Source organism: Eptesicus fuscus, chromosome 5, assembly GCF_027574615.1.
Source record: "Eptesicus fuscus isolate TK198812 chromosome 5, DD_ASM_mEF_20220401, whole genome shotgun sequence".
Lineage (NCBI taxonomy): Eukaryota > Metazoa > Chordata > Mammalia > Chiroptera > Vespertilionidae > Eptesicus > Eptesicus fuscus.
The window spans coordinates 11,803,447-11,824,461 of NC_072477.1; the positions used below are offsets into that span (position 1 = coordinate 11,803,447).

At 45.3% G+C, this 21,015-nt stretch overlaps 1 protein-coding gene across 1 annotated transcript in view; it reads right to left on the reverse strand.

The window, feature by feature from the left end:
• Window positions 1-8,671, reverse strand: part of KCNK10 (potassium two pore domain channel subfamily K member 10) — a 105,326-nt gene extending 96,655 nt beyond the window's left edge. The window contains exon 1 of the mRNA XM_008148400.3: window positions 8,620-8,671. Coding sequence (XP_008146622.2) covers window positions 8,620-8,671 — 52 coding nt within the window. The remainder of the gene's footprint in view (window positions 1-8,619) is intronic.
• Window positions 8,672-21,015: the final 12,344 nt, after the last annotated feature.

The window sequence follows — 21,015 nt, forward strand, 5'->3', positions numbered from 1 at the left end:
CATTCAACCCACTCTCCCTGTGCCCTGAGGCTCGCCTCTCTTCGCCATGTTGTGCATGGACAGTGACATAGTCAACAAAGCCCATGGTGGCAGTAACAAAACTGTCTTCATTCTCCTCTGCCCAAGACACCGAAGCTCCAACACCATCCGCACAATATGAAACTGCCTCAGAAATAAGCCAGGAACTCAATGTTTGGCAGCATGGGGACCTTGGAGCTACCAAATGCATCCTACTTCCTGGAAATCATTTTCTCTTTCAGAATGCAAAGCAAAAGCTACAAAGTAGTAAAAAGATGTTTACTGGGCCCTGGCTGGTGTGGCTCAGTTGGTTTGAGCATCGTTTCATATATCAAAGGTTGTGGGTTTGATTCCCGGGCGGGGCACATACTTAGGTTGCTGGTTCCATCCCTGGTGGGGGCATGTATGAAAGGCAACTCATCGATGTTCTCTCTCACATCAATGTTTCTCTCTCTCTTTCTCTCTCTCTGAAATCAATAAGCATATCATCAGGTGAGGATTAATATATATATATAAATATTTACTGGAAATAGGACAAGGAGGGCTAATAGTCCTTTACCAATGGCTTCTGCTTGTGTATGTGACGTCACTCCCAGGCACACTGTCCCTGTCATCTTGGCTACACTCTGACTTGTCCTTAGATCACACCACACAGACAGGAGGGCTGCTGCAGACACAGCAGACACCCACCCCTGACCTTTCTGCTGCTCAGCCTGAAGGATGTCCTGTTCTTCTGGCTTTATCCAAAGAGGCTGGGTTTTCAGTCACGAGTATGTAAAGGCAGAGGGTTGTCAAAGAAGGGGACTCAGGTGCATGAGACGTCACTCTCACCCTCTCGATTCACAGTGAGAAGAAACAGATTACATCGTGTGGTCATTTTTGGGTGAATGTTTTACAGATCTACACATAGCATGGTGTCTCAATGGATGCTTTCTGTATTTGAATAATCTGCTTAGAATGGAAGGTATGCTGTTATAAGACTGTATATTTATATTTTACATAAATCCTCCTCCTACTCACTGTCTTTCTAATATACCATGGCTCTGTGGGTAACTGGGAAAGCAGGGTTAAATGAAATCAACCAGGTTTCTTTTCTGCAGGATTATCAGGGGAGGAGTACAAGTTAGAGGTGAGAGTGACAGCATTAGCCGACACCCAGGTTCAAGTCACAGAGCTACAAGGTAACTTGGGACATGTTGCTTAAGCTCTGGGATAATAATTTCACTTGCTTCTTTGGCCTAGAAAGAGCAGTATAGGAGATAATGACTACAGAATTCTTATCACAGTGCCACGTACTTTGTATGTATTCAATAATAGGGGGAAATGCTTATGGTGATTTTAAAATGTGCTCAAATTCTTTCCTCCCTTCCAGAGTGAGCCTACTCCACCCCCATTCCCCAAGCTCGAACTAAACTTAGGGACTCTCATCTAATGAAAAGAATGTGGTGGTAAATCCATTTGCAACAACATGGATGGACCTTGAGGGCATTATGCTAAGTGAAATAAGTCAGACAGAGAAAGGCAAATACATATGATTTCACTTATATGGGGATTCTAAAACAACCAAATTCATAGAGACAGAGAACAGATTGGTGGTTACCAGAGGCAGGGGGTTGGAGTGGGTAAAATAGGTGAAGGTGGTGGAAACATTAAAGAGAGGATTAGAAAGTCAGACTTCATTTTCAGTTCATACTGGTCAGTTTTAGACACTTGCGAGGGAAAAATCAATCTCACACTTTGCAAACCACAAGTAAGTGTTCTTAAGTAAACATGAGGTTTCTGTTTCTCCATTCTGGGTAACAGTCATGAACCTGACGTAGAAAAAAACAGTAGTTTCCACTGAGAGTACCACTCAGACCAGAGCCAAAAAGAGGAAGGTCCCTTTGACCTCCTTAAAGAAAAAGGATGTTCCAGAGACCGTCTGAGCCATGATTTGGTTTAGGCTTCTTTCCTGGCAGTGTCAGGGGAGCGTCATCATCCTTCTGCAATCTCAGTGATTGCAGGGTAGACTCAAGATTGGGCAGGCTGACTGGGATCATCTTTCCTCCAGAAGAAATCTGCCATGTGGGTATCACCAACATGGTGCTGGTGCCATGTTTAGGGAGATTCCATAACCAAGTCTGAGCCCCTAACCAACTCTAACCCTGTCTGGTCACCCAGTCAGTGTCCTTTAGAGTAGAATCTGAGTGCAGCAAAATTCATCCCTGGTATGCACCCTCCTGCTTCAGCCAAGGGAGCTGTGCAAACCTCCTAATTGACTATCAATACAATTGCTTCATTCTGTTCATCATTAAACACACACTCTCTAATTCCCTATGGAAATTAGAAAGTAAAAGGAATCCACTAGCCAAGAAGAACATGCTTCTTGCTGACAGTGGGTCCCTAGCTCTGTGCCTCGATTAGATACACTTTATCCTACATCTCAGTTGTAGGGATATTGTTTGAAGTCTCCCAAATTTGGGGCAAGATGTGGATTGTTTTTTAAATGTATCTGATTTAAGATGATACTCATATAGAGACTACTATGGACTGAATGATGTCCCCCCAAAAACTCATGTTGAAAACTTAACCCCAATGTGACTGTAATAGAAATGAGGCCTTTAGGAGGTAATTAAGGTTAAATGAGGTCATGAGGGTGGGGATATAATTCATAGGGCTTGTGTTCTTTAAGAAGAGGAAGAGACACCAGAGCTATCTCTTTCCACCATGTGAGGGCACGGTGAGAAGGTGGCCATCTGTAACCCATGAGGAGAGCCCTCACCAGACATCAACCCTGCTAGCCCTTGATCTTGGGCTTCCAGTTTCCAGAACTGTGAGAAAAGAAATTTCTATTGTTTAAGCTCCCCTGTCTATTGTATTTTGTTATGACAGTCTGAGCAGACTAATATAGAGCCAAAGCACAGATGTTTTGAAAATGGGTGAAATAACAAAGTCAATCTAGCTAGTCTTAATTCTACCAAAAAATCACTGGGATTGGCAAAGGATGATGACGCTCCCTTAGACACCCCTGGAATAGAAGCCTGGACGAAATCCTGGCTCAGACAGTCTTTGGAACATCTTTCCTCTCTACTTTCTAGGATAATTGTGGTGATTTTGGCACATTATTAATCCCATTTGGAAAGCTGATCTCTTGAAAGTTGGATATTAAATCAAAACAGATTATTTTCTTTCCAGAAAATCTAAGCTACACAAATGAGTTTGGAAACACATTAATGAAGATGGCAGCCGAGCGGCCTTGCAAGTTGAGCATGGCTCACGTTCACAAGAGACCAGAGTCTCTTTTTAGCCAGGAGAGGAGTGGGATCCCAGAGACCTGAACTGGATTCTTGGGATGAAGTGCGACCAGTGCAAAACCCAACCTGCAGAGAACGGCCATCGACTGAGAATTCGCTGATCAACCGAGAGCCTTTTTTCTCTAAATCCTTCAGAGCAACCTCTGAATACATTTTTGGATAAGAAGAAACAGTAGAGTGTAGAAGGGAGGAAAGCCTGAGAGAAACTGCCCTGGACATAAGCATCAAAAGGCCTGGGTTGGCCCCAGCTCTACCTGTTTGCAGTCTTGGACCCCCACCCCCACCCCGCCAAACAAGTCATTACTCTTTCTACTGCCAACAGTAAATCTAGATCCAATATGGACAAAAAGAGGGCTGCTTAAAGAACAAGTGAGATAATTTGTAAAAAGTGTTCTGTAAACTGAAAAATGCTACACACATACAATACAGGCCTCTCTGGAATTTTGCATTAAAATATGCACTAAATATGCAGGTTTGTTTTTTTAAAAAAAACCCTCAGTTCTGCAGCTTTAATTTAAATACCTCAAAAGGTATTGGCCATACACACCAATGGCCAATAGGAGCCAAATTATTCACTGGACACCAAGCAGATCTGTGTCAGCTCACCTAGCCATCCCCACCTCATGCCCGATCTGCCTTTCACTCCTGGTGAACAGAAGAAGAGAAGGAAACAGTCTGTTGGAAGTGTGAGAGAGCTGGGAGCCTGCAAGGAAGAGGTGATATTGCTGTCCTTTCTGATACTCCATTATTTAGAGATATACTTCCCTTCTCCTTTGTGTACTTTGCCTTTTGTAGCTTGGGGAAGTCCTGGAATTCCCATCCTGCATGAAGCCTGAGAGATCCTCTCCAATCCATTCTTCCATGCATCCATCCATTCAGCATAAGGTAACTGAGATAGTGACTACTGTGTGCCAGGCTCTTCCCTGGGCAGCGGGGTTATGACAGGGAAAGTTCCTGCTCTTGGAGCTCACATGCTAGTGAGGGCACAAGTGTAAGCAGGATGGCTTCAGATCCGGACAAGTGCCAGGAGGACAACTGAACAGTTGACATAAGTGACAGGGCCGGGGAAGGAGAGGAGAGGTCTTCAGAGGGGACAGGGAAGTCCTCTGCTAATGAGCTGGCATTTGAGCTGAGATTCAAAGGGTGGAAAGCAGTCAGTCATGCAAACATGCATTATAAGCTTTGGGAAGTGCAAGTGCCCAGGCCCTGAGACAGGAACAAGTGTCCTCTATTTGAGGAACAAAAGGAAGCCAAGTGGCCCAAAGGTCAGATCCAGGGGGCAAGTTGAAGAGGTGGGTCAAAGAGGCCAGTAGGGCCAATGTCCCCCTGCGCATGGCAGGAAAGTGAAGCCCAAAGAGCCTCAATGAGCAGCCCACAGTCTAACAGCTTACTGCAAAGCTACTTCTAGCAACTCATTCTTTTGCCCCCAAATCAAGAGTTTTTTAAGCCATATTTATCAGCTTCTCTCAAACTGTGGGAATGTTGTTTGCTGATTTTATTGTGTGTTTTTTAAAAGCATAAAGCCAGCAAACCAATCCCAATTTTCAGCAGAAAAACTATCAAGCGACCCCAGCAATTTAAAATACACATAAGTTCTGCTATGGAAGCTGAGATTTAGCGTCAATCTACTTTTGTGTGGGTCCTACACAAACAGGAGCTATTTGTTAAAGGTTTAGCTTTACAAATAGGAGGGAGGCCAGAGCTCACCAGAGAATAATCATTTCACCTTTAGGTCTTAATTTGACACCTAAACCTCTTGACGGTGCTTTGCGTAATTCACCCAAGAGCAATCAAAACCAATCTGTTCTCAATCCACCTTCATTTTGAACGATTAAATTGTCAGGTAACGGTGCTGTAAGCAAAACATCATAATTACAACTTTCCTCCACAATCTGTGAGTGCCTCCACCGGAAGGTTCAAATCTGTGAATACCCAAATACTATAGTCTATTTAATGTGAATTGCCCCTGCGCTTCTCTGGTATAATTCTAGGTTCCCCTTTATCTTTGTTCTGCTAAACACACTTCTCCTTCCCTAGCCACCAGAGGAAGAGGCAAAGATGCTATCTGGCTGGATGGGTTAGTGGGAAAAGCTCATTCACTGCCTCCCTCCTCCTCCTCCTCCTCCTCCTCCTCCTCCTCCTCCTCCTCCTCCTCCTCCTCCTCTCCTTTCCCTTTCCCCTCCTCCAGTTTCTCCTCCTCTCCCTCTTCCTCCCCTCTTTTTCTTTTTCTCCTTGAAACAAGCTTCTCCAATCTCTGAATTCTGGGAGCCTCACAAGGCAAGAGCCAGAGGTCCCAACAACTTAAGTGATAGACTTACAGAGTACTTAAGGGCCTCTAGTATAGTCCATCCCCACTACCTACTATCTCTATAACCTTGGGCAAATTACTCAACCTTTCTGTTCCTCAGTTCCCTCAACTGTAAAATAAGGACAGTATCTTTCTCCTGAGGTTAAATAAAGATTAAATAAATTAATCATCTAATTGTATAATTAATTTTAATAATTTATTTATTTAATGCATGTAAAACTATACGACGTCTGGCACATTGTTCTATACAGGTGTGAGATATGTCACCCTCACTCCCACTCTTCTTCTGCCTCCACCTGGCTAGGGAAAACTATTGTCACCCTAGCTTTAGGAACAGTTGTGCATGATGGCTGAGCACCTTACTAGTAGCAGCTCAGGGGTGTCCTAATGCAATCCAGTGTCAAAGGGGAACAATAACACTTATATCATCAGATAAGCATTATGAGAATGATTATCCTATATAATAAAAGGCTAATATGCAAATTGTCCCCTCGACGAGAGTTCGACCCAGAGTTTGACCAGGGGAGTTTGACCAGGGGCCAGGGCCAGCCGGCCAACTGCCCACGGCCCCTCCCCGCAGCTGGCCAATCGGCCAGATTGGGGTGGGCTGGCCGGACCCCACCCATGCACGAATTTGTGCACCAGGCCTCTAGTATGAAATAATGTACAGAACACATCTGGCATGCAATGATTGCTCATCAAATGCTGTTATTTTTATTAGGGTCTTTTCACTTTTAGCATCAATGATTGTGATTGTAGATGCTACTTGCTTGCTTCTTCACTGTGTCAGGCTCTAACATGCGGGATTCATCTGTGGGATTCATCTGTGTTTATCACTGTGGCATAAATATCTCGAGAATGATAGTCGTATAGAAATGTAGTTTAAAAGCCAAGGCAAGCTTCACGGAGGCAGCCCCACAGTCTTCCCTATCAGAGCTCCTTGAAGATGCCAACCTGACTCTTTAGACAACTGCCCACTTGACACACCTCTTGATGGACACAGGGACATCTCTCACTCAGCAGGTCTCACTCACTGAACACTCGAGCTTTCCCTCAAGACTGGTCCTGCCCTGGCTGCTGTCTCAGTCATTCCAATTCCTCCACAAATTCTTCACTCAAAGCCTGTAGATTTCGTGTCCTCGGTAGCCCCCTACTCCATCCACTTCTCCTTCCCTAGCCTTTGACACCATGATATCTGGTACCTCACATCCACAAGAGCTACACAGCGCTTGTTTTGAAACTTGAAACCCTTCAGTGACTTAAGATAACAACTATGGTCCTCCTGCATGCCACAATCACACCCTACCTGCAAGAACAGGTGGCTTCGAGGTCTGATCCTGCAGATCCCCCAGCCACACCTCCAAACACACACTGCTTTCTGCTCAAGCCATAGAAACTTCCTTTCAGTTCCTCAAATACACATCTGCCTCGGGGCCTTTGCACTTGCTGTTTCCTCTTCCGGCAACAGTCCTCCTCGTTAGTCATTTAATCCCTACATAGCCTCCAGGTCTCAATACAAGTGTCTGAATGCATTCCCTGACCACCAGCCTCCCCTGATTCTTGTCAACCTCTTCTATCAGACACTTTCTTAAAACACTGCTGCTCTCCGTCATGAACATACATAAGTTTGTAATTATGCATTCTCCAGTGCAATGATTGGTTTAGGTGTGTCTCCCTCACTATAAACTCTAAGAAGGCAGAGCTGTTGTCTGTGTTATTCTAACTGTATTTCCAGTACCTGGGATAGCAGTTGTTACGTAGCAGGTATTCAATGAATATGCTTTGCAGGGAATTAGAAAAACAAACAAAAACAATACCAAAACCAAGGCACACTTCCATATTCCCAAAGATGTAGAGACAAAAGAGAAGGTGTAGGTGTGTAGGTCATATTTAAGGTGTAACAGCCTCAGGGTTAAAAATTGGCACTATCTCTCCACTCTTCAATAGCTAGTCAATTCATGAGACATTGACTTAAGGAATGAGTGGGTTTCCTCCTTTCCAGTCTGGAGAAAAGAAAAAAAGTACTCGTAAAGAACACTAAACACACTCTCACACACGTGCACACACACATCTAAAAAAGAAATTTCAACCCCAATATGTGCAGAGGTGTGTCCAAGCCAGAATCAGCCTTTAGATAAGAGAAATGTTAAATAACAGCATTCTTGTCAAAACTGGACGCTAGCTTTCAACTTCTCCTGCTCCCATATGATCTCAAGAGGAGCCTTAGCATCTGTATGCTAATTACAGACACAGTGGCCAGCGCCAGGAGCAGCAAATCTGACTTAGTCGCTTGCGTGGAGGAAACATTGTCCAACATTCTTAGCTTGTAAATGACACTACTGCTTGGGCTGCCCCCTCTCCAGCCCTTTCCAGCCCCACCCTGTTCACAAACCACTCCGCCCTCCTCCTTCTACTCAGGTCAGAGCCAAACTGGCTGCCTGGTTTGGTAATAAGATTGAGGGAAGACTCAGAAGGCCCCCGTGGGCTCCATTATTACGCACGCCCTACAAGAAGGGCCACCTCCAGGGACTGTTGCTGCAAATCTGAGCTCCACTTGCTGCCAGGAAACCTTTTCCATTGAGGACACCCTGGGCAGGCAGCGCAGCCCCAGGTCCAGGGGGAGGCACCCCACCCATCTGCCAGAGAGACAAAGATCACCAGAAACAAAGGACACACACACAGACAGACCCGCACACACCAAGTCAAAAGCAAATACCGACACTTGGGTGCAATTTCAAGCCAAACAGCCAGCTTCATGTATCTTTAAATAGATTTTGAAACAATCCAGGAGGGACAATGACTCTATGATAATGACAGGCACTATCTGGGTTTGGAACCCACGCTGCCTCCACCCTCCTCCCACCCTCACTGCTGCTCCCAGGCGCATTTTTCTGCCTCAGGACACACGCTGCCGGGAGCAAGAGTGTTTCCACTCACGGAGGCGCGCACACGCTGGAGGTGGAGGCAGGGCGAGGGCGGCCAAAAGTAGGAGATACCAACCTTTAGGATCCCAGTTAACCTGTTTTCTTGGAGTCTCGATTGGAAATTTCATTGCTCCGTTGCCCAGATGGGGAGGAAAGGGAAAGAATCAAAATGATCAAGTCCTCAAGCTCTAAACACCTCGGCACAGCAGTCCAACAGAAACAATTTCCAAGGATGGGAGAGCCCTGGACTGGCTCGCGGAGGAACCCCAGAGAAAGACAAATGGAAAAGACTGGCTTAGGAGAGAACTGGAGACGCCTGGGATGTTTGCACCGGTTGAGGGGTGCCTGGCAGCAACCCCCTGGGTACAAGGAAAAGTGAGGTCCGCGAGGGGAGGATGAAGGAGGCTCGGGAAGATGAAAACGCCGAGCTTCGCAAAGGCGTGCGGGCAGGTCGGGGCTGAGCCGCCGGAGGGCCTGCGGAGGGAGAAGCCCACTGCAGTGGCACTCCAGCCCCCAAGGCGTGTGCACACACTCCGGCACACACACTCGCCCGGCGCGCGCTTGGGCGGCGGGCACGTCAGCCTGGCTCGATGGTGCAGAGCGCACGCCCCACCCCGGCAGTGGCTCCTCGCCTGCAGGCGACGCCCCCCACTCTCCACCCCCGAAAAGCCATTGGACAGAGGGGTGGCGCGGCGCTCAGCGAGCTCGCCGCGAGGGCGGGAGACCCTCCCCGCTCGCGCTCTGCTCTGCAGAAGCCGCGCCAAGACTGGAGAGATCGAGGAGGGTGGAGATGCCTGGCCAGGGCTCTGCCCCTGGCGCCCGGCCTGCGGCGGCGGCAGCAGCTGCGGACTTGCCCGCTGTGCGTGCGGTGCGGGCAGCTGGAAGCTGCGGGTCGGCGGGGGCAGGCGGCGGGCGCACAGCTACTTACTGGTTCCGCGGGCGGGCGGGCGGGCGTGGAGGCAGCAGCGGCTCTTGGTGGAGTGGCCGCCGGAGACACGCTCGGCTGCCTGGAAGGCGCTGCAGGAGGTGGAAGAAGAGTCGGAGGTGGCCCTGCCGCAGACCTGTGCTTCAGGGGTCACCTCTTGTCACCGCTGCCACCCTGGGCGCACCCCGCTTCTTTTCTCACTTCATTTTTCACTCCGGTGTCCTCCCGCGCCAGGTGCTCCCGCCTGCGCCCCGCATCTACATCCCCGGTGCGCTCGGAGGAGGCAGGTGCCAGCCATGAGCCTTTTGTTCTGGGACCGTTCAGCATCAGCTTGGCTCTCCCGCCCGGGGAAGCTCGCTCCCCAGGCACAGCCCCGTTTCTTCTCCAGCTACCTGCCGCTGGTTGGAGGCCGGGGAAGAGGGTGGAGAGAGACGCGGCGGCCCCAGAGGAAAGCGGAGTTGCCAAGACCTGGCAGCTGCTCCTGGAAGCAGGGGCCCCAGGAGTCCCAGGGCCCAGCGGGTACAGGTGCCCAGGGCTCCAGACACGTCCAGTCCCCCCACCCCCTTTCCGCCTGAAACTACACAAGAGCTTGTGGTGGGACCTCAGTCTCCAAAAGAACCTAGTGGGCTGAGAGGGTCCTGAATGGGCCCCTGGAAGTACCAATCTGAATGACGTTTAGAAATGACTTTGGGTGCCAGCATCGGAGCCTTGCACTGGTACATGCTGGGGAAATACTTGCTAAACGAAGGCAGGAATTGCATACAGCCGTGTTGGCGAGGAGGTAGTTTAAGTTACTGTCCATTCACTGTCTGTGCCACGCATATCTGGAGCCCCTTCTATGTCCCATCACTGCGCTAGGTGCTGGTGATATATATGGCAAAGAACAAGATAGGCATGGACCTGGGGTTAGACTGTCCTTGCCTTCACTTAAGAACGAGAAAGTGACTTCCGGGCTCATTCCCGAGCCTGCCAGCGATGGCCCTGAACCCTACACTGAGTTTTGCTCTCTGGACTGCTTGAGGCTTCTGAGGAGCCTTGTGTCAGCAGCATCCTTTTCATCATCTATTCTCCACGGTCACATCTATTCTCCACGGTTTCTGAGTTCCAGGGCGAGATCCACAGAGGGCCACTGTCACCCGTGGCATGGGTTGGTAAGTGCTTTGTCACTGACCCTACAGGCCGCCATGGCTAGAGCCTGAGTTCTTTGCAAACCTTGTTCAGAAAAAACTGGTACCAATCTGACAGTGCCACCTGAGCGCACGGATCCTTCGGGCAGGTTCCCCAGGCACGTCGGAGCCACCTGCTCTGGGACTCTGTTTCCGCACTTTGCTTCCCTCTGCTAGAAGGCTTGAGAGCATGGATGAGATGGAAGTGAGACAAACAAGGAATTTCTGCTTCCCCAGCCATGCCACCAGAGACATCAGTATGTAGGTGGATTCTGCTCCCAAGCCCAAAGGGAACTGCTGGGGAGCTCCCCAGAAAGCCTGCGGAGCCCCCCCTCTGCCCTCTCCTCAAGTGCTCATGGCCAGGAGGGCTCCAGGCCACTCACCGCAATGCCATGTTTCACCTGCATCCGAGTCAGAGAGGTGTTCCCAGAGAAAGATACCCTCTCGCCTGAATCCTCTGAGGACGGGGATGTCAGACTAACATTTATCAAATGCATCCCTCACCTTCTCACACGTCTCTCCATCCAGCTTCGCTACATCTTTTCTCCGAGGAAGCCCTAACGGGTCCCATTTTACAGGTGAGAAGATCAAAGCTCAGAGAGATTAAAAACACACACACACACACACACAAAACCCCACAACACTCCCAAGGTCACAACACGGATATTCAAACCCAAGTGAGCTCATCTGGTCCCTGACCCATGAAGCTGACCCTGAAGCTGTCTCCTGGGTTCTGTTGGGTAATGATGATCTACAGACTATATTATCCCAGACGCCAGCCCCTCCATTGCAAAATGAGTTGCGCTAACCTTGTGCCCCGGGGTCTACACCAGGGAATTAGTTCACTGTCCAAGGCAAATTCCTGAGGCACAAAATACAGCCTTAGGCTGCATCATTCAGCCAATCAATGAACAAATATCGAGCATGCCCTGTGTACAAGATGGTTTGCAGTTTTTCTTAAAAGTTATACTGGGACCTGGAGAACCTGTCCCAGAAAAGCATCAGCAGGACGATCGATGGGTTGTTTGGAGGCTGGGGAGGTTTGGGATGGACCTGCCGGGGTGAGGGAGCAGGACCAGGACCAGGGCTGTGGAGTCCTCTTGCTGTTAAAGACTTGCACTAGTCTTTGGCCCTTATGATCGTCTCTCTGCTAAATCACTCGGTGCCTCACCACCACCACCACCACCACCACCACCATTACCACCACCACCACCACCACCACCACCACCACCTCCACCACCACCATCCCACCACCACCACCACCACCACCACCACGAACAACCTCTGGGGCTTTTTCTCATCTCTGCTTTCACAGAAGAATGTAGACAAAGACAACGTTGTGTGTGTGTGTGTGTGTGTGTGTGGGGAGAGGGGCAAGTTCAGCAAAAATTAACTAATTAATGAATCCCAGCACCCCCTCCCCTAACTGGCCTAAATCAAGTCCAACTCCTCACTTGCTTAGTATTTTGGATGGACAGCTGGGGACTGGGGGTGGGGTGTAAGGGATAAGCCCCCCCCCTCAACCCCACGTAAAACAACTTAGCACATTAACCCTTTGTGCCAGTGCCATCCCCTTCCATCAGCTTCCATTCTATGGCTTCGTTATTGCAAACTAGATTGCACTTACCCCAAACAGGAGGGAAGAAGGGGTCGGTGTAGAGGGAAAGCATCCAAAAGAGATGCCGCGCCAAGGGGTTCCCTCTCGCTCTGTGCCGCCCCAACTTCCATGGCTATTGCTGACGGCGGGCGAAGCCTGGGGGGAAGAGACCGCCTCGGGCTCCTGCGGCAGGAAAGCAAAGCATCCTGGTGCAAAGGGGCTCAGCTTCCCGCCTGCCGGCAGCGGCCTCCCCTGCGCTTTCCGTGGGACGCAGGTCCTGGCCGGGAGGCGTGGCTGCAGGTCCCCGGGTCTCCGCAGCTCAGAACCTGCAGTCCTTGCGGCACCACTTTACTGACCGCCCTGTGGTCCGGCGTGGCGTGGGAGGGCCGGCGGGGGCAGCGCAGAGACCCCAGTTATCTCCCGTGAGGAAGTTTTCCGCGAGTTGGCTCCCTTCCTTCCTCCCCACTGCGCAACGCGGACCGGTGTGAGAGCAGAGGGGAGCTGACTGCTTCGTGTGGGGTCTCGGAGTGGCTGCCCAGACACAGCTCAATCTGAGAATTGCTGAGCGCGGATCCCGGGGTGCGGCAGGAAAGAGTCCTTGCTGAGCAGGGATTCCGGGGCGCGGCAGGAGAAGAGTCCGGACAGGGAGAGATGAAGCAGCTTGGGGAACCTTGCTTAGTGCTGGTTCCACAAACGGAAGGAGAAGGGGAACAGATCTGATCAGAATCAACTTTAATTCACGAATATCAGGATGCATTCATTCCTCTGCCTCGGGCTGTTTCCCCTTGAGGTCCAGAAGAAACCCCAGTCTTCCAAGATCTCCCCCCATTCCCAAGACACCTCCAAGCCCTCTTCCCAAAAAGAACCACGTCGTTTTGTGAAGAGAGCCCCATGCAAACCCTGTGTAGAGTCACTGGCCAAAAACTGATGGGGTCATTCTGCACGAAAGTTAACTTGAACTTCTACCAGAAATGTTTTATTTCCCTAGTGAAGTTGCCCCTGTGTTCTCAGCATGTAGGCACTCCTACATTTGTCTTCGTGTCCCAATCAGAATCTGCAGAATCACACCCTTAAATGTATGTTGCTCTACTCTTGGGCTCTGCTCTTTTGGGAAAGGCTGGAGGCATACGGGCAGCTCTAGGGCAGAGGGTGTCAGATGTCTGACTGCTCCACCACAACCCCCCGTGTGTAAATCCTGCAGCGTTATTGCCTTGACTCAAACCTCTGATTGGGGGTTAATGAAGAGAACATACTCTGAACTCCAAAGAAGTTGTAATTAAAACATCCAGTTGGTGAACATGTTTCATAACCAGGAACCATATCCTCTCCCGCTGTGAGTTTCTTTGTTTTAAATTTTAGCCCTTGAGAAAATATAATTTAAGCACCCATAAAGCATTGTGCCAAGCATTTAACCAAAATGTACAGAGTTTCTTATAAGAAAGTTTTAAGGTGCTTCCCTCTCTCTGAGTTATTAGCCAAACATAATCCCAGGGAAAAAATTTTTTTTTTTTTTTTGAGAGCTGGAGCTGGAATTGTTTTGGTTTTCCCTTCAATTTTTTTATTTTGAAAAAATTTCAAACACACAAAAATGTTATGCTCACTTAGTAAAAAATAGGATCCAATCAAAGTTTGCACCTGTTATATATATTTAGTGTATTTTATTTTAGAAAATTTCCTCAATATTTTTTTGTTTGTTTGTTAATCCTCACTAGAGGATTTTTTTCCCTTTCCATTGCTTTTCAGAGAGAGTGGAAGGGAGGGGGAGAGAGGAAGAGAGGAAAAGAGAGGAAAAGAGAGGAAAAGAGAGAGAGGGAGTGAGGGAGGGAGGGAGGGAGAGAGAGAGAGAGAGAGAGAGAGAGAGAGAGAGAGAGAGAGAGAGAGAGATGGGAGATACACATCAATTGGTTGCCTCCCAAACACACCCAGATCTGGGGCAAATTTTTAACCCAGGTATGTGCCCTTCACCAGGAATGAACCTGTTACCTTTGGTGCGTGCCAACACTCTAACCACTGAGCCCACCAGCCAGGGCCTCGCTCTTTTTATTTTTTAATGACATTGATTTTTTTTAAGAGTCCAAATTCATTTGCTGTCTGCTAATGTTTAATGTCATGATGTAGCTAAAGATCAGTTGAGTCAAAGGGGGGAAAAACACATGATTTCCTGACCATAGCAGGACATTAAAATAACTCAAGGCCTTCTATAAATGTGTGCATGCCAGTATCCATGAAACAGAAAGTAGTTAGTTGTATTCCTGCTCATTCAAGCTTCTCCCCGGAATTAGCCCCAGCCTTAGTCAGAGTAGTTATCTTTGTTTCTTATTCATCAAACGGCCCTGTCTCAGGGATGGATAAGCATTTTCACACATACACATCAAGTTGACAGGCACATATGGTATTTTACTGAATTTAAAAACAAGAATTCAGCAAGGTTACACACTATAATGAGTGAGCTCTGGTTTTCATGTCATTCTAGGAAGGTTTTAATTTGAACCAAAATTTTAAGGCTTGTAGAAGGCATTCATGTTTTCAACACCCTATTTATTTATGAGCAATCCTTAGTCCCAGAGTCTTCTGGCAAAGAGTAGAGAATCCTTTTGAAGGCACCTACTATCCTGCCATATTGACAAACGCTCCTCCCAGTCAGCCAATGAAAGACTTGGGATAGTCTGACCAATGGAAGAGGTTTTGTTCAGGAAGAGGTGGGACATAATCTCCGTGTCCAATGGGAATGTTTGAAATAAATGAATTTCATTTTTGCTGCTTTTGAAGCAAATATGTGTTTGGTTGAAAATGATTGGACCAAATGGAATGTTATAGCTTCCTTTCTTACCACTAAGTCATCTAAAAGTCTGCTGAATCATGCAACCAGATTTGGAAAGAGGTCACATCAAGATACTTCCTGGCTCAGCTTTTGATCTCTAAAGAGCATTCTAATTTATATAACCATCCAATATTTCTAAATATATCTAGTGGAAGAGATTCCAAACTTGGTATTGATAGGCTTTCCAAATTTTGAGGAACTTTGATTAAGTAAAATATTTTCTTATTTCCAGTCTACATCTTCCTTCTTTAATTTTCCAATACCTAAGCGAAGATAAAGACCAACAAGACCCTTACAATAACTTTTATCTGGGAGATTAAATTGTCCAACATCCTCTTCTTCATGACAAGTAACTCTTTTTACTCCTTTTCCAAAACATACAAGCATTTTGTCAACACACTTTTCTTTAAAAAAAAAAAATATATATATATATATATATATATATATATAATTTCAGAGAGGAAGGGAGAGGGAGAGAGAGTAGAAACATCAATGACAAGAGAGAATTGTTGATAGACTGCCTCCTACACACCCCACCTGGGGGATAAAGCCTGCAAACAGGGCATGTGCTCTGACTGGGAATTGAACTGTGACCTTCTGGTTCACAGGTTGATGCTCAACCACTAAGCCATGCTGGCTGGGCAACACATACTTTTTTCAAAAGCATCTTTTCACTAAAGGTTTCAGAAAATAAAACAAAAATCTCTCTAAGCCTTACTGAGTTTCTCCATCTATAAAATAGGGAGAAGTAATAAGTACAAAGTATTTGGCTAACTTACCCACATGTTAGCCAGCCATCCTGCTCAGTAGGAAGTACATCCAAGCAGGCGAATTGTGCCAAGCCTCACTCAGTTTCTTCATCTATAAAATGAGATACTACATACCTGGCTAGTTCTACCTACAGGGCTGCTTCAGAAGATAATAGATGTGAAAGTACTTTTAAAGGATCATTCTTATAATTACTTGCTTCATATTCTTTGCCAGGTACAGAGCAAGCATATTAAGATTACCCCATTTATTTCTCATAACAATCCCAGAATAACTCCTTATCCATGTACATATTGAGGAGGGAATTGGAGCTAGGAGAGGTTAGTGACTTCTCCAAGTAAATGTAGATGGTTAGGGGTGGAAGTAGAAATCAAACCAGATCCCCACTCATCTGTGAATAAAGCAGTTATATAACCAGAAAGTTTAGTTATCTGAAACTTCTTGTTTCAGATGCATTATGGTTAAATAAGCATTTATGACACCCTTGTCCTTTCTTTGCTGAGCACATTCCTCCAACCTTTCCTCTGATTGGTCCCATGTGCTTGATTACGGTTTATGGGTCTCCCTTGGTAACTTTGCACCAATCATTACCTGAATCATTCATGTTTCTTGATCAGTACTTTTCTTCTTAAAACTTGTATCAAACAAGACATGTCTCCCTTGTTGACTTTATATGGCACAGTTACTTCCCACACCATTCAATTTATCATCCTTTCATTTTTAAAAAAAATTTATTTTATTGTTGAAAGTCTTATAGATGTCCCCATTTTCCCCTCATTGACCTCCTCCACCCTGCACCCTCCCCAGGCCTTCACCACACTATTGTCTGGGTCCATGGATTATGCATAGATGCATATAAAGTCTGGTTAATCTCTCCCTCCCCCTCCCCGCTTCCCTCTGAAATTCATCAGTCTGTTCCATACTTCTGTGTTTCTGGATCTATTTTGTTCATTAGATTCCACATATAAGTGAGATCATGGGATACTTGTCTTCCTCTGAAGACATTTTCATTTTATTGCTCTTTTTCTCTAATCCTGTGTGTCTAACTTTAATTCATTCTTGTTTATACAAATGCCAAGTGTTTGCATATGAGACAGGTGTTATACAGTGGAAAGACCACCATGACAGAGATTGGAACTACTAATTTCTAGTCCCAACTCTGTCACTAATAAACTGTGTGACTCTAAGCAAGTCACTTAGCTTTCCTGAGACTCTGTTGCTCAATGAAAGGGTTAAACTCTGAGATTTTGAGTCCTTTCTTTCTATAGGTCTGCCTTATCTCTTCAAGGAAGGAAGGGAAGGAGGGAGGGGGAGGGAAGGATGGAGGGTGGCAGGGAAGACAGAAGGAGAAAAGGAGGGCGAGAGGAAGAGAGGGAGGGGAAGAGGGAGGGACCATCTTTTCTAATTTATTTTTCTTTTCACACGGAGCCTATTTCACAAAGCTACATACAGTGCTCACTCAGTAAATGCTGACACTTCCATCATTGGTCTAATTTGACTTTCCTTCTATCACAGATGGTGTATGAGCCACACATATCTGATTACAGCTGACCTTTGTTTTGGTAAAGACTAAAATAGTATTAACTGTGTGTCTTTCCAGTGGCATTATCCTTACCCATGAAACTGCACGTCCTATTCCTTAGGCCTCCACACTTGCCATTAAAACCAAACATTATTTCCTCATGTCCCTTTTATCTGACAGGTTATTTTTAATTTCAATTATAGCATTCCTAATTGGGGGGTATATCGTATTATTCACTCATATCCCTAATGACCTGGTCTATTCACCTCTCTTTAGAATTTTTATTTCCAATTAGCTGTCTGGTTTGGTTCATGTTGGTTTATTGTTTTGCTTTTTTTTTTTTTTAGAAGATACTTGGTCTCACAATCACAACCATAAGCACATTTATTTGTTTTTGTTTTCTTTTTTTAAGTAGCTCTTAAAACATATGGCACTCTATCACATATAAAATCGCTATATTCACCCAGTTAATCCACACTTAAATGCACTAACTTTAAATAAACATACAATAAAGATAATATAAAAAGTATGGAATGATAGGAAGTCACTCAAAGTTCAAAATAATGCTAAACATTGTAGAATTAAAATGTGCAAGCTTTCAGGACCTTGGACAGTTAAAAAAGTACTCTTGCTGTAATCTCTGGTAAAACCACATAAGTAAGTTTGTGGTACATTTGAAAATCTATAGGGATATGATACCTTGAAATATCTTGCTGTCTTTTTTCTTTCAGATGAAGCAGCATAAATGAATGAATTCCAGTATTAGGTACTGTTTCCCAACACTCTTTTTCTGAACTTTCTTCCTAAAATTAATACAACAGGAAAAATCATTACAAACATTCTGACACAGAATATTACTTGAACTGTGGATTGAAGCCTGAAGATGATCAAATGCCAGACAGTGGCAAGTCGAAATTGTTGGCCCAGAGGCTGAAGCTCAGTTTCTAAAGCTATAATTCTTGTTTCCCCATATGGATTTCCAGAAAATATAATCAAGAAGCTTTTAAACGAATTGTGGACTATTTTCTATGATCCACACCTTACAAGGAGAGAATAAAGACTTCCCCAGTCAGGGATATGAACCCCAGGCTATCTGCTCAGATACAGGGGATAAACAGCTCAAGGCATTGATGGAATCTATGGAGGTAGAGGTGGCAGGGTCGCTGCAAGGCTGTGCTGAGCAGTATGCACACTCTTCCTTAGCTGGTTTGCTATTTTTTTTTTTTAAATGTAGCCCAGCCGGCATGGCTCAGTGGTTGAGCATCAACCTATGAACCAAGAGGTCATGGTTCGATTCCCAGTTAGGGCACATGCCTGGGTTGCAGGCTTGATCCTCAGTAGGAGGTGTGCAGGAGGCAGCCGATCAATGATTCCCTCTCATCATTGATGTTTCTGTCTCTCTCTCTCTCTCTCTCCTTTTCTCTCTGAAATCAATAAAAAATATTTAAAAATAAACAAAACATAAGCTAACACTTTAGAATACACAATCATAAGAACTACAGGTGAGCAGTATCAGAAGCAGAAAAAGTGCTACCTTACTGCCATCCAAGAAATGCAAATTGAAAGAACAATGGGATGCTGTTCTTCATCTCTCAGATCGGCAAAGATTAAGAAGATTCCCAGGGATGTAGGGAAATGAGCACAGTCATGCCCTGCTGGTGGGAATGCAAATCGGTGCAAGTCTGGGAACAGGGTGATTATGAAATGTGGATCAAAAGCCTAAACAATAATGATGAAGCTATATATGTAATAACATGAAAACAGATTCTCAGTTCATTGTTAAGTAGAAAAGGTAGATTACCAAGTTCTATAGTCACATTTTTATGATATTTAGACATAAATTCTGAAAGGACATCAACCAAAATGTCATCATACTAGAGGATAGGATGGTTGGGAGGCAGGGGAGCATATTTCATTTGTTTACATGTTTTTGGATGTGTCTGTATTCAACATGAATTGCTGTTCCCACTTTAAAAACAACAATTCATGTAACTAGCAATGACTGGTTTCCTTTTTGGGGGGTAGGGAGGGAAATCTACATATGGTGGAATTGGATTTGGTATGTTTAACATGCTACAGGGAATGGGCTGGACAGTTAAAGTTAGGCAAGGTGATGGCCCCAAATAATAGTCAAATAGCCAAGGAATGAATTATGCCTGGCCTTGATCATGGCAAAGAGTTTGGATTTTATTTGGAAGCAATGGACCACTGTTTCAGGGACAGCACAAGAAAAAAGCAATGATTAGATTTGTGATTTTTTGTTTTCTTTTGTTTTTAATTACTCTGGCTTCTGTGTGGAGAATGGTAGGGAGTGAGGCAAGATTAGAAGCCAGGAAGATGGGTGAGATGACCATTGTGGAATATGGTAGATGAAATTAAGGCACTGAGAGTGTGGATGGAAAGAAACAAAGATTTGATTTTGATTTTAGAAGTTAAAATGATGGAGCTTGCCTATGCTCTTAGGTAGAAGAGAAGAAATCAAGGATATCTCACACATTGAAATTAGGGATAACTCTAGTTATTTGATTCCTTAGTATCAAATTTAGAAAGGCTAAACTACTCCTTTATAATGTTAGTTTTCAAATATTTTTATTGAAGTATATCACTGCAGTGGGTTGAATGGTGGCCCCCCAAAATGATATGTCTATGTCTTAATCCTAGGAACTTGTGAATGTTACCTTATTTGGAAAAGGGGTGTTATAGATATAATTTCAATTAAATGTCTTAAAATGAGATTATCCAAGATTATCTGGTGGGCCCTAAATCTAATGACGAAAGTCCTTATAAAAAGTGAGGTGGAGAGAGATTATAGACACAAGAGAAATTAATGGGACCCCAGGGCCAAAAGATGGGGGTGAGGCAGCTACAGGTTAATCAATGCAGCAGCCATTGGAAGCTGGAAGAGTCCAGAATGGATTTTCCCTTAGAGCTCCTGGAGGGAGCAGAAGTTTGGACTTCTAGACTCCAGAACTGTGAGAGAACACATTTCTGTTTTCATCCACTCAGTTCCTGGTAATTTGTTATGGCAACCACAAGAAACTAATGAAGACATAGATACAAAAAACCTGTACAAACCATAAGTGTGCAGTTTAATTATCACAAATTGTTTATTACTCTTTCCTATTAAAAAAAAACCAATACTTAATTGTGGAAATTTTCAAACATGCACAAAAACTGAAATTAGGGATAGCTCTAAGTAACACAATGAACCTTTATGTTCCCCAAACCCAGCTTCAGCAATCATCAATACACTGCCAATCTAGTCTCCTCTATATTTCCATACACCCCTGCCACATATTATTATTCGATCTAAAAATACTTTAGGAGATAGCTCTAAAAGATAATGACTCCTTTTTAACATAATAAAAATGTGATAGATCACCTAAAATTATCAAAATGTTCTTAATAATATCAGATATTTCTAGACAGTATTTAAAATTTCCCAAATATGGCAAATGTGGTTTCTTTTTTCAGTTGGTTTGTTTGAAACAGGACCCAAGGGAGAGTGACATTCTGTGTTTGGCTCAAATGCCTCTTAAGTCTCTTAATCATGAGTTCCTCTCCTTCTTTTCTTTTTCCTTCTAATTCATTCCTTGAAGAAACCAGGTCAGGCCATTGGCACAGTACAAGTCCCTGGATTTTAATCTATCTGAGTGTCTTCAGCATTTCCTAT